Source organism: Podarcis vaucheri (genome assembly GCF_965113315.1).
Source record: "Podarcis vaucheri genome assembly, chromosome: 16".
NCBI classification, from domain to species: domain Eukaryota; kingdom Metazoa; phylum Chordata; class Lepidosauria; order Squamata; family Lacertidae; genus Podarcis; species Podarcis vaucheri.
Window position 1 is genome coordinate 13,973,825 of NC_138754.1, and position 13,947 is coordinate 13,987,771.

General features: G+C 46.4%; 1 protein-coding gene across 6 annotated transcripts in view; it reads left to right on the plus strand.

The window, feature by feature from the left end:
• The window catches only part of IGSF9 (immunoglobulin superfamily member 9), a 72,244-nt gene that overhangs the window by 43,455 nt on the left and 14,842 nt on the right, over positions 1–13,947 (plus strand). For all 6 annotated transcript variants that reach the window (XM_082202707.1, XM_082202708.1, XM_082202705.1 and 3 more), the window contains exons 4-12: positions 905–1,057; positions 4,570–4,721; positions 8,454–8,571; positions 9,814–9,955; positions 10,767–10,912; positions 11,658–11,800; positions 11,893–12,033; positions 12,185–12,301; positions 13,442–13,592. In XM_082202707.1, coding sequence (XP_082058833.1) covers positions 905–1,057; positions 4,570–4,721; positions 8,454–8,571; positions 9,814–9,955; positions 10,767–10,912; positions 11,658–11,800; positions 11,893–12,033; positions 12,185–12,301; positions 13,442–13,592 — 1,263 coding nt within the window. The remainder of the gene's footprint in view (positions 1–904; positions 1,058–4,569; positions 4,722–8,453; positions 8,572–9,813; positions 9,956–10,766; positions 10,913–11,657; positions 11,801–11,892; positions 12,034–12,184; positions 12,302–13,441; positions 13,593–13,947) is intronic.

The window sequence follows — 13,947 nt, forward strand, 5'->3', positions numbered from 1 at the left end:
GCTGAGCATGCCCAGTCCTCAGTGGCCTGTACTTTGGGGTTGAGGGGGTTCCCCCACTTAGTCCCCCCAAATATTTTTTTATACTCCTGCCACCTCCCTTTTTGGGGATGCTTGTTGATGCTTCCCTCTTGTTTTTGCACAATGCCATTTTTGTCTCCATGCAATATTCTGATCATGAGTTCTCAACTATTTTATTTCATCAATTTACTGCAATTCCCCCCTTTACCAATAGGATACCTGGGCATGACATAAGACAAGTGTATTGGTTCCACTTCAGGGAAAGAAAATTTGGTGGCCTGGGTTGAAGTGTTGGAATCGTTTACAGTGGTACCTCGGGTTACAGACGCTTCAGGTTACAGACACTTCAGGTTACAGACTCTGCTAACCCATAAATAGTACCTCGGGTTAAGAACTTTGCTTCAGGATGAGAACAGAAATCACGCTGCAGCCCCATTAGCTAAAGTGGTGCTTCAGGTTAAGAACAGTTTCAGGTTAAGAACGGACCTCCTGAATGAATTAAGTTCTTAACCCGAGGTACCACTGTACAGTGGACACTCGGGTTGCGAACGTGATCCATGCGGGAGGCGCGTTTGCAAGCCGCAGTGCTGTGTTTGCACACGCGTGTGCGCGCGTCGCAATTTGGTGCTTCTGCGCATGCAAAAAGCACTGAAACCCGGACATAAGCCGTTCCGGTACTTCCGGGTTCAGCATGGTGCGCAACCCAAAAACGTGCAACCTGAAGCGCTGTAACCCGAGGTATGACTGTAATCATAGGGTTAGAAAGTACCCCCAAGGGTCATCCAGTTTGACCCCCTGCAATGCAGGAATCACAGCTTCCTGTGATGGTGTTGTTGCTTCTGTAACCCCCTGCATGTGCTTCTGTGGTTTCATTTATGCGATGCAGGTCGTGTGCGGATCCAAGAGGGCGCCTCTCTCTGGATTGAGCAGCTGCGTGCTGAGGACCAGGGCTGGTACGAGTGCCGGGTGCTCTTTCTCGACCGACCCAACAGTGACGACGAGTTCCAAAACGGCACCTGGATCCACCTCACTGTCAATTGTATGCTCTGGGTGTTTATTTTTTTAATTTACTTTGTTGTTGTTGTTGTTGTTGTTGTTTAATCATTTTTTCGATACAAACATCAGCTGCAAAAGACACATACATCAAAAACCATAATAACAATAACAACACAATTTGACAATTCAGATTTGAATACACTAATATACCTATGACTACACCTTTTGCTTCTAATATAGCACGGTTGTTTTTTTGCTTCTAATATAGCAAAACACATCCTTTTTTTTTTGACCCCTTGAAATCTCCCACGTTTCTGGAATATAATTTAGAATTCAATTTAGTTCCCCTAAGTAACAATTTCTTTTTTATTACTCTTGCTATAAATATCCTCACCTCGCACCAAAATGATCTTATCATCGGGCAGTTAATCAACATATATACTAAGATTGCATTTTTGCTCCCACATCTCCAGCTTTTTTAATTTACCTCAGGGTTGGTCAATGAGGTTCCTTCTACATATTTGGGACTACAACTCCCATCAGCCCCAACCAATGGCTATAGAATCAAGGAATCAAAGAATCGCAGAGTTGGAAGGGACCCAAACAGTCATTTAATCCAACCCCCTCCCAGCAATGGTGGGTGTGGATTCAACAAGATCTGAAGGGCTCCACATTAGATTGATTGATTGATTTCAATTTCTATCTTTTCTCTTTCCATAGAGCAAAAACTTTTTTTTTTTAAGGATTCAGGAACCTGGGATAAAAGAGGCTTATACAGTTATTAACGGTGCATGATGGAGGAAAAGAACGATATTTCCCCCCTTGCTTATAACAACAATTGAGGTGACATAGGGATGGGCAACTCTGGCAATTTTGGTTTCTTTTTGTTTATCATTTTTCCAACCTTAAACTCAGGTCTCCATATTTCCACATCAGTGTGCAATTTATTTTATTTATTTTTTTGAAAAAGTCTTCATGAAAATTAATCAGCGTCTAGTGTGGATTTCTCCTAATGTGCACACCTTTGCAGAGCAATTTCCCATACTATGAAGCATTTTTGTATATTGTTGTCACTAATATACACATTTTAATGCATGCTTTACCTCAGAATGTGCTTTTTCCCACACATTTCTTGGCTGGAGAACTGCTTTGCAAGCTTAGGAAACTGCCAATTTCAAAGGATGTTTGCATTTTGTTTGGAAATGCACTGAAGTGTGGAATGGGGAACCCTGTGGCACAACAGATATGGCTGGACTCTCATCTGCCCCAGCCAGTGTGGATGGTGGAAATTGGGTACCCCTTGGTGCAGGAGCCTGTCCACTTGTATTTTTTAAAGCAGTATGCACAATGATATAAGGAGGGTTGCATACCGTTCATTTAAAGCACTCCAATGCCAGTTTAACAGTCATGGCTTCCTCCAAAGAATCCTGGGAACTGTAGTTAAGGGTGCTGAGAGCTGTTAGGAGACCCTTCCCATCAGCCTTAACAGACTACACTTCCCAGGATGCGTGGTGTGGATGTGACCTAAATGTCTTCGTTTGTGCCCATCCCTTATCCTTCGCATCCTGGTTTTCTCGGCATCAGACCCCCTTTTGTCTCCCATCTGCTTAGCTCTTCTTCCAGACCCTCATCCCAGTCTGTAATCCTGCCCTCTCCCAGCTTCTGTCTCCCCAGCTACTCATCCCTGCTCTGCTGCCTAATCAATTGCTATTATCCTTGAACAGATGACCAGCCCCTACTTGCAGCTGAGACATTAAAAAGGGAGGGGGTGGGCATTTGTTAAGGGGATAAGACCTGGGGTACCAGGGGAGGATAGGCATGGGGGAGGAATTTGATTCATCTGACATTTAAAGGCAAAGCTATATAATTTGCACTTCCAGAACCAATATGCAAACAGAAATGCATTTTCGAATTTGCAATTTTCCAGGGTGGTTTGCCAGCCAAGTAACGCGTACAAATGTGCATTAAAAAGTACATATAATGCATATAATCTTGAAAATAAAATTCAAAAATATATTACATTTGGGGAAATTGCTTGCAAGAATGTGTATGTTAGGCAAAATTCCACACAAAAGTGCATATATTGGGAGAATTTTGCACGAAAATGCTGATTAATTTTCACAAAGATTTATAAAACATCCCTCTTCTCCCAGGTCTTTGGCCAATTAAACAATTTATTGCATTTTAAATTGTTGGGGCTGGTAGAGGTATTGTTTTGTTTGTCATTACGTTACATATTTTTGTGTTTTTATATCATAAACTGCCCTGTAATCCTTGGCTGGAGGACATCCTTAGAATCGTAGAGTTGGAAGGGAGATCACAAGAGTCATCTAGTCCAGGCCCCTGCAATGCGGGATTCTTTTGCACTATGTGGGGCTCGAACCCACAACTCTGAAATTAAGAGCCTCATGCTGTAGCAGCTGAGCTATCCCCAATTCACACTTGCCCAAATTCTAAAATGCAGGTTTCCAACCAAGCAATGTGCACCAAAATGCAATATTAGGTGAGATTTCTTTGCAACAAAAATCTGTATGTTAGACAAAATTGTGTAAAAAAGAAAAGTGCATATTAGGAGAAAATCACACTAGAATGCTGATAAAATGTCTCTTTAAAAAAATCTCAAACTGTTGTGGAAATGTGGAGAACTGAAATTATGACCGGAAAAGTGAGAAACAGAGAGAAACCAGAATTGACTTGTTTTGCCCATCCCTAAGTGAGGATATATATTTCTTTTTAAAATGTGCTAGCAAGTGTTTTTTTATACAAAAGTCTGCACCTTTTAAACATATTTTGACATTTGATCTTTCATCCAAAGAGGTCCAAGTGGTGTACATGGTTCTTTCATTTAATCCGCACAACAGTAGGTTGCTAGGAGTCACAGGTGGGGCAAGTGCTGTTGTACGCAGGTGCTGCTTGTGGAGATCTGATAGGCCAGAGGTTTTCAACCTTTTTGGGTCCACAGCTCCCTTGACCAACTACATTCCTTCTGCAGCACCCCTGTGGGGCTCAGGAGCCCAGTTACGTCACCCCTTGCCTGCAGAGCCAACAGCCCCTCACCTCATTTCAAACACCCTCCTTTGTGGAGTGTTCCCTCAACCTCCTCTTCTCCCCTCTCCTTGGGAGTTTCTGGGCTGCCGCCCCTGGTCTCTGACCTGCTCCCCCTGCCCCAAAGAGAGGTGCCTTCTCCCACTGCCCCACAGGGGCCTGAGAAGTACCCCCTGGCCAGCCCCAAAGGTACCATTCCCCTGGGGAACTTGTAGCCAGGACTGCTGCAGCAAACAGTTGTGCAAGCCAATGGGAGGCAGAGATGCGAGAGGGCATCAGGGGAAGGGAGGGAAGGAAAGGGGGACGGGGGCCAGTGTTGCCCTGACCATCATTCAGGGTGCCACAGCACACTGGTTGAAAACCACTGCCATCGGCATTTGGACAGCTACAGTGAGAACAGGATGCTGGACTAGATAGGCCTCCAGCCTGATCTAGCCAGGACTCATCTGGTGTTCTCATAATAACATTTCTGATGATTCGGGTGCTCTTCTCATAAGGTCTGTCTTGCAGTTCCCCCCACCTTCCAGGAGACCCCGCCAGCTTTCATAGAAGTGCAAGACCAAAAGTCTCTCACGCTGACCTGCTCTGCAGCGGGAAACCCCCAGCCAGTCGTCACTTGGAAGAGAGACAACCAAGCCATAGAAAGTGGAGACAAGGTTCAGGTAAGGCGTGTGCATGTAGCCCAGGACCCAAGGGTCTAGACCAGGCATCCCCAACCTTCGGCCCTTCAGATGTTTTGGACTACAGTTCCCATCATCCCTGACCACTGGTCCCTTTAGCTAGAGATCATGGGAGTTGTAGGCCAAAACATCTGGATGGCCGCAGGTTGGGGGGTGCCTGGTCTAGACTACAATTCCCACAACCCCCAGCCTTGTTGAACCATTGGTTAGCGATGATGTAAGTTGTAAGCCAACAACTGGAGACCCAAAGTTGAAGAACTCTGGTCAAGAAAAGGAGTGGGGTGCCTGTGGTCCCCCAAAAAAGTTGTTGGCCTGGAAGAGTCCCAGCTGGCATGGCCCAATGGTCAGGGAGAATGAGAGTGACCATCAAACAACATCTGGAGGACCATAAGTCTCCAACCCCTAGTCTAGAAATGCTTGTAGACACAATCATCTTACAAGCTGGGAGCCTGGCCTTTGAACTGGGAATTGTGTGATTGTTTTATTTTTAAAGGGGGCATGAGTATGTTTCTAGACCTCATGGTAATCAAGCATATTCTGGAAGTGCCCCATTCCTGACTCCTGTTTTAAATGACTTTCAATTCTCTTCCCTGTTTGCCTGGAACATACTTTTAGATGCCCTGCATAGTGCCTTCTCCCTTCACACCTGGCTCTTCAGGTGTTGTTGGGCTTCCACTCCCATCATCCTAAGCCATTTTAGCCAATACTCTGCTTTAAAACCCTCCTCAAAATGTGCAGATTACAAATCTCAAATGAGAATATGCTGTTTTCATTTTCGTTTTATGGTTGTTTAATAGTGTATTCATTCTCAGTTAGCCGCCTTGGAAATGCCATTGACATTGAAGGGCAGGATATAACATGTCAGCAATAAATGAATGTGTTCACATTTATTGGATTTGGTGAGATTTCCCCCTACTCCATATGCACAAAATTAAAAAGGTGTTTAAATAAATGCATTTTCAGAATACCTCCAGTGTTTTCTGGTCTTACAGAGAGCTGAAAATGGTGGCAGATTCTCTCCCCTACATGAGCAGTTTCTATGGTTCACAACTTAGGGTTTTAACAAATCCAGGTATTTAAGAGAACATTTTTGTCAGGAGCCAGAGTCAGGAGTAGGTCAACAATTTTTAAAAAACACCAGTGTCAGTGATGTTAACACTTTATTCCAGAAACCCAGCACAGGCCTGGTGAGCACAGCAACTCTTCCCAGCACTGCTTGAACCAGTGAGGGAGTTTCAGGGACTGAAGGCCCCCACCTTCCCACTGCTCCCCAAGGACCCGCCCTCTTCATTTCTCTGTGCATTCTGGGAGACCAGGAGGAAGGGGAGCTGGTTGCAGGAGGGGGAGATTCCCTGGCTTCTTCAGCAGCCTGCCTCTGCTCTGCTTCTTGGCCTCTCCTCTGCTTCTGCCTCTGAATCAGGACTGCCCTCTGCCGCAGCCTCTTCCTGCTCACTAAACCCTGTTGCCTCTTCAGTTGCTGACACCTCCTCCCAGTCTGCTCCCTCTGACCACTCAGCATTGTCCCACCACCCCCTGGCTCTGAGCCTTCTTACCCTGGAGGTTCCTGTGGGGGCTCCCCAGCTAGTACCTCCCGTCATTCCTCTGCATCCAGCCAGTCCATGACAATTACAGTGGTACCTTGGTTTACAACCATAATCCGTTCTGGAGGTCCGTTTGTAACCCAAAACAGGTTGTAACTCAAGGTGCGCTTTCGTCAATGGGGCCTCCAAAAAAAAAATCTGTTCATAATCCCCCCCCCCCAAAAAAGGGGTTGTAATCCAAGTTTGCAAATTGGGACACACACTTCTGGGTTTGACATGTTTGTAATCCAAAACGTATGGTTTGCAAACCAAGGTACCACTGTACTATTATTCGTGTTACTGCCATCCATAAAGCATCCTCCTCTGTGAGTCCCATGTGTCTCCTGAAACCCAGCATCTCCCTTACATCAGGGGTGCCTGGTGAAGCTTTCAGAGCCTGCCTCTAAAGCAGGTGTGAAGAACCTTTGAACTGCAACTCCCATCATCTCTGGGTCTTGGCCTGCTGGGACTGATGGCCACTGTAGGTCAGCAACACAACACCCGGAGGGAGCAAGCTTCCCCACGCTTGTGCTAGAGGTTCTTTTTCATCATGGGACACCTTTGCTATTATATTTCTTTGCTTACTTAGTTTATGGTCCACCACTGGTGTAATTAACACCCAAGTTTATTCTCCTGCCTTTGTTTGCTCCTTCTCATTGAGGAAGTGCAGGCCAGTTAAACCTGTTTGCCAACCCCCTTTAATCTGTCCCTTCCTGAAAATGGTTGAGCTACCCCACCCCAGGTTTCACTGCCTGGGAATGGGAAGCTGTGTTTTGTTTAGGGGCAACTAGTGAGCCTTTTTGGCTGGTTGAGGACTTCCCTGTAGTGCTGTTTATTCTGAAGAGGAATTTCATGCCTTCCCCACCCAGAGAAATAAAAAACCAATAATTAGTTTCAGAAACCCTAAGAGATGGATTTCCTAATGGGCGCATAGGCACTGAATTAATTGTCAAGCTCATTTTAGGACCGTTCTCTAACAAATATACCTAAGGTCTGGCTGACCCCTGCTGGCCACTCAAAGGAAACAAGCATTTGTCTTGCTCTCTTCAAGAAAGCCTTGCAGTGTGGTATGCTACTGTTTGGAGTGCTAGCAAGCCCTGACCTTTTCCAATATATCCCAGTGGTTTTTGGGGGGTGGGGGTGGGAAAGCCCACTTAGACTGACCCATGCCCCCCACTGACATGCAGCCCTGGAGGATTAGCCAAATGGGAATTGGACCTTCATGCAAAAGAGAAGACATTTTGCACCCCTGTGTAAAACCCGTATTTCAGGTGAGAATGCTGAGGCCAAGGGGATGGTGTTTTTTCCTAGAGTCACACTGTGAACTCAGGTGAGATCTGAACAAGCTCACATACTTAGTCCTTGCTGTTCTTAAATTAATAAGAGGGATGGGGAGAAATTTGATTTGTTCTCATTTAAAGACATACCTACTTAAGTCACACTTTCTGAAGCAAAGCCATCCTTTGAATTTTGCCCTTCTCAACTTTTGCAATCCAGTTCTCCAGCCAAGTATTGTGTAAAAAGACAATGCATATACTTGAGTAAAGTATGTGTGGAAATTCATATATCTGTGAAGATAACATACAAAACTGCATTATATTGAGGAAATATAAATGTTAGGGAAAATAAGCTTTGCAAAACGTGTATATTACGTAAAATTGTGTATGTGAATGCGTATGCCAAAGACATCGCTCTTTATCTTGGCCTTTGAGACCTACGGTATATATTTTCAGGGCATACCCTATTTCTGTGAGTGCAGTTTGCTTTAAACTGTTTTCAGTATTGAAGTTAAAATTGCTGTAACCTGCTGTGGGTATGAAATCAAATTACTAATGATGGTGATATATTTAGAGAAATTCATGCTGAAATGGTGATGAATTTTTATGAGGACTTTCTTAAAAAATCATGAACTATACTGGAAATCTAGAGAACTGAAGACTGGAAAACAGAGAGAAGACATTTGCCCATCCCTAGTTGAGGGAATTGACAGAAACTTTCTCCAGCTCATTGAGGAATTGATTTTCCTGGTCTTCTTGACCACCTCGTTGGCCGTACAATTTCTTGGTGAGGAGATGCTGGAGGGGTTTTTTCTTGCTTGCTCCAAGCCTTTCCTAAATGATGTGCTTCCCACCAGGTGAAGAATGGGAGCCTTGTCTTTGCTGGTGTGGAGCGGGCCAGCGCCGGGGCCTACACCTGCCATGCCACCAGTGAAGAGGGTGCCATCACCCACACAACCCGCCTGTTGGTGCAAGGTAAACAGGAGAAGGGGCAGCATCTTTCCCAAACTGGGTTAAGCAGCATTTTAACACAGGATGCTGCTGTACAAGCTTATCTGTCCATAGAGCCCATGGGGGGTGGGGAGGGGAACCTCAGTCCTGGGAGCCAAATGCGGCCCTCCGGAGACTCTTCCCAAGCTCCTCCCATTCCCAGGCCACACCCCTGCTGGTCCTCCTCTGCAGCCTCCTCCAGTGATCTTTACCTGGCTGGAGTGTATGCATGGTACTTGCTTACCAGGATGGAGATGGGGTGTATGCCTGGCCCCTGGAAGGTTACTCATAAGTGAATGGAAAAATGATTTCCCACCCCTGACCTAGCCCAAAATTGTCCTGCTCTCGCTGGCAGCAACTCCCTAGCGTGCAATGCAGAAAAAGAATTTTTCCCATCACCTTCAACTGTATCCTTTAAATTGGAGGTGCCAGGGATGAAACCTGAAACCTTCTCTGCATGTGCACAGTCCTGCACTCTGCCAATGAGCTGGGATCTCCCTCCCTGGAGCACAGGAAGTTTGTGTCTTGCCAAAATTTGCTGCGCTAGCCCAGGACTGCTGTCTCCCCACCCCTCCACATATTAAAGATTCTGGCAGAAGCCTTTCCCACAACCCTGCTATCTGATCCTTCATTTAACTGGATATGCCAGGGATTGAACCAGAAACTTTGTGTGTGCTAAACATGTGCTTTACGATCACTCCCCCAGTTTACCATCCAGACTTCCTGGCGGATACAAGTGCACAGCTATGGGAGTCAAGCATGTCTCTGATTTCCAAAGGGAATCTTGGCATAACTTCGGAGTCAATAGTTCCACATTTTATCACTGGCAGGGTTTGGGGGAGAGGAGTGCCTTTCTGTCCTTCGATCTGGGGAAACTCAGACTCGGGGAGAGGGGCTCAATGTAGCTCCCTTGGCCTCTCTTTCTGGCCCTTGGCACTTTCTCCAGCCACATTCCCTCACCAGCCTTGGATTTTTTTTGAATGTTTGGGATGTGTCCTTGAACCTCTGGTGTGTGGTTTTTGTGTGTGTGTTTGGTGTAGAAACTAGCCTACTGTACAAAGGCAAAATGTTAATTTGATTACCTCTCCATGCTTACCTCTGGTGGTACCCACAACTGGCATGTGTCTCCCCCCGCCGCCTCCCCCCAGCAAGGTTTTGCAGAAGGAAATGGAAAAGGTTCCTTGCCCCTGCCTTAGCCACTCATTCCAGGCACTTTCTTCCTCCCAGGGCCTCCGGTAATTGTGGTGCCCCCACAGAACGTCACTGTCAACATCACCCAAGATGCCTTCTTGGCCTGCCAAGCCGAGGCCTACCCTGCCAACCTCACCTATAGCTGGTTCCAGGGGGACACAAATGTTTTTCACCTCAGGTAGGAAACTCCAGATGTGAGTGTTTTGCGTGAGCGGGGAGCAGAATGGCTCACTGGGCTCTTCCACAAATGATGGTCTATTCTTTCCTTTATTTATGTAATATTTCCCTCCCCAATGGTGTTCCAGGCAGCAAAGTGAAAGGGAGCACAACATAGGGCTTAAATTAAAGCTTGTCCTCTTTGGGAGCAAGTAGAGATGAACACCACCCCGGGAGACAGAGTGGTCTTGCGTTGCAAGTTATGTTTGTTATATGATGGATAAAATGCTGGTTTTGTTTGAAAATCCCTAATTATTTGTTTGACAGTTGGCAGTACGCCTAGTTATTTCACAAGGATGTTTCATCAGTTACTTCAGAGAACTGGTACCAAAAAAAAAGCATTATTTATGGCAATTTGTGAGAAACTCGCTCATCATTTATGCACCTAAAAAGAACAAGCAGAACCCAGAAGACTAGGCAGCAGCATGGTGGAAAGTTTCGTTACATGTGAATCGACATTTTCAGACTCATTTATATTCTCTCAGTGTGAATTTGTTTGGAGAAATATGTAATAATTGCTGCAGTTACATTTGTTTGTACACTTGATTAGACTTGGTCTTCTTCTTTGAACTCAGATAGTATGTATTTGGCTCCATTCTCTCTCATTCATAGATATAGATAATAGATAATAGATATAGAAATATCCTTATCTATATATAAGATACATAGAACTCCCAGTTGCCCATGTTAGCCAGGCAAGTGCTTAAATACAATGCTGTTGCACTTTTTTTGTTCCTGCTGTCTTCAAGTTCTCTTTCCTTCCCCTCCTTCAGCCATCTCCAGTCCCGGATTCGCGTCTTGGTGGACGGGAGCCTCTTGGTACAGAAAACTGTCCCAGAGGATTCGGGGCAATATACCTGTGTTCCTAGCAATGGGCTAAGGAGACCACCTTCTGCCTCAGCGTTTCTCACAGTTCTGTGTAAGCATGGCAGCTGCCCATCATTCTAGACTGCTAGACACAGTCTAAGGGTGGTGGAAAAAGACAGTATGAAGACAGGCACCTTTGGTGCTCAACCTGCTGGGTGGAGCTCAGACAGGGAAGGGGCAGAAATGCAATTCTGATGGCATTTAAAGACAAACCTACTGACCTTGCACTTTCTGAAACAATATGTGGATTGAAATGCAGCTATCCTTCAAAATCTGCACTCCCTCAAATTTTGCAGCGCGGTTCTCCAGCCAAGCAATGCATACAGAAGTGCATGTTAAGTGTGCATAAATGCATACATTAGTGAAATCAACATACAAGCATGCATTATATTTGGGGAAATTGCTTTGGTGAAAGTGTGTGTGAAAGGCAAAAGTGCATATGTTAGGGGGGAAATGTGCACTAAAATTTTGATGATTTAAAAAATAACAATCATGCTCTGATATGGAAATGTGGCGAACCGATCATAAGATCGGAAAAATGAGAAACCGAAAGAAACCAGCATTGTCAGCTGCGCCTGCCCCTCGGCTCGGATCAGCCTCCATAGAAAGAATCGTCTTGCAGCATTATCCACATCCTGTTATTTTGCAGGGCTGCTGGTGCAAGGTGCAGGTTGCTGTCCTAGTGGGATATCCCAGCAGTTGATTGGAGAGGCAACCCAGCCTTGGCTGTGCCCCATCTAGCTTTCCCCCACTAGCCATCCCACCGTCTGAAGCCATGTCCTCCCTGCCTTTTGCAGATCCAGCACAAGTCATCAACATGCCCCCTGAGACTCTCCTGCCAATAGGGATGCAAGGCATCATCAGGTGCCCCAACAAGGCCAATCCTCCGCTGCTCTTCATCAACTGGACCAAAGACGGGCAGCCGCTGGAGTTAGGCAAGGTACTTGGCAGAAGCGTCCATCACACCTTCTTGGGCTCATAGGCCTTTTGGGATAACTCTCTTCTGAACAGAACTCTCTCTCCCTCTCCTAGCTCCCAGGTTGGTCCACGACTCCCGATGGTGCCATTGTCATTGCCACAAGCAACGACAATGCCGTGGGTGTTTACACCTGCACCCCATACAACAGCTACGGCACTGCTGGCTCCTCGGCACCTACGCGCGTTCTCCTGAAGGTGAGTAGCAGAGACGGCCGTGTGTGTGTGTGTGTGTTAGAGCATAAGAAGAGATTTGACTGCTGGGTCATCAAGTCAAGCGTCCTGTGTTCACTGTGGCCGACCCTTGCCTGTTTCGGATGTCAAATATGTGTTGTGTTTTACGGCCTAGGACCCTCCCGTGTTCAGCCTGTGCCCCAAGGAGGAGTATTTTCAGGAGGTGGGACGGGAACTGCTCATCCCCTGCGCTGCCAGAGGTGACCCCCTGCCCATCATCTCTTGGACAAAGGTGAGGCGGCTCTCTGCATAAACAAGGTAGATCCTAGTTAGGCTGTCCAGCAGGTGGTGGCTGCTGCCCATTGGGACCGGCCAGGTGGGAGGCCAACAGGAGGCAGAGCCAGAGCCAGTGAGAGGCGGAGACAACTTTATTCTAGTTTTGTCCCCATCCTCCTCCCCCTCCTCCTCTCTGCTGAGGCAACACTGAGACTGAAGGAGCCGACAGGCAGGCTGAGAGGCTTCCCTGTTAAGTCTGGCTGGTTTACTCAGAGCGCCACCTTTTAGCTAGGCTCAAATTCCTTCTCAGTTTATACCAGGGGTAGGCAACCTAAAGCCTGGGTGCCGGGTGCAGCCCAATCGCCTTCTCAATCCGGCCCGTGGGCGGTCCAGGAATCAGAGTGTTTTACATGAGTTAGAATGTGTCCTTTTGTTTAAAATGCATCTCTGGGTTATTTGTGGGGCATAGGAATTTGTTCATTCCCCCCCCCCCAAAAAAAAATACCGTATTTTTTGCACCATAACACTCACTTTTTTCCTCCTAGAAAGTAAGGGGAAATGTCTGTGCATGTTATGGAGCGAATGCCTGCGGGTGGCGGGGGGGATCTGCTGCAGTCGTGAGCAGAGGATCTATGGTTCCCCTTCCTTCCCTCCTCCGTGGTTACAAAGCATGGATCCACATGGATCCTCAGGATTTTTGCATTGGGCTACTCCAAACTCACTGTCAGATCACATGTCTGTGGCCACAGCATGAACCACAAAAATCATATTTCCACTATTTCATTTAGAATATTTTTTTCTTGTTTTCCTCCTCTAAAAACTACGTGCGTGTTATGGTCTGGTGCGTGTTATAGAGCGAAAAATACGGTAGTTTGGCCCACCACATGATCTGGGGAATGGTGGATCGGCCCCCTGCTGAAAAGGTTGCTGACCCCTGGTTTATACCTACTAGTATGTAGAGTCATAGAGTTGTAAGGGGACCCAAAGGATCTTCTAGTCCAATCCCTTGCAATATATTTGAGAACTTGAAGGAAATTTAAAAGTAACTGGCAACATTTCAATTTAAACTGGCTTCAGCCATAGTATAGTTAGCAGAGCCCCGATTTCCCCTGGGGTCTTGAACAGCTTGCTAACATCTCTCTGGTACCCCCCCCAGGTGGGCAGCAAGGGCTTAGCCAGTGCCCAGGTAGACAAGAACAACAGCTTGGTCCTGCGGCCACTGACCAAGGAGCAGCATGGCTTATGGGAATGCGCCGCCAACAACGGTGTGGCCCGCATCAGCACTGCAACCACTGTCTACGTATTGGGTGAGTACTTCATTCAGAGCACAACAGAATTAAGCAAACTGTACAGAAATGCATTGAAGAACTATTTTGAGTGAAAAGGGATGCGTGCTGCAACTTTCAGGGGAGGGCAGTGTGTATGCATACACATATTGGCCTGGTTTGCCTGCTGGCACTAAGGTTTGTATGGCTTAACCATGGTTTCTTTGACCAGCAGCTTAACCGTGGTTTGCTCCAACAAACAATGGTCATAACCCATAGTTTGTTTTTGCCTTACAAACCTTGGCTTGTTCTAACTATGGTTTGCTCGGCAAGCATCTGGAGCAGGGTGGGAAAACTGCCATAACTCTGTGGTAGATCACAAGCCAGTCCTCGGTTA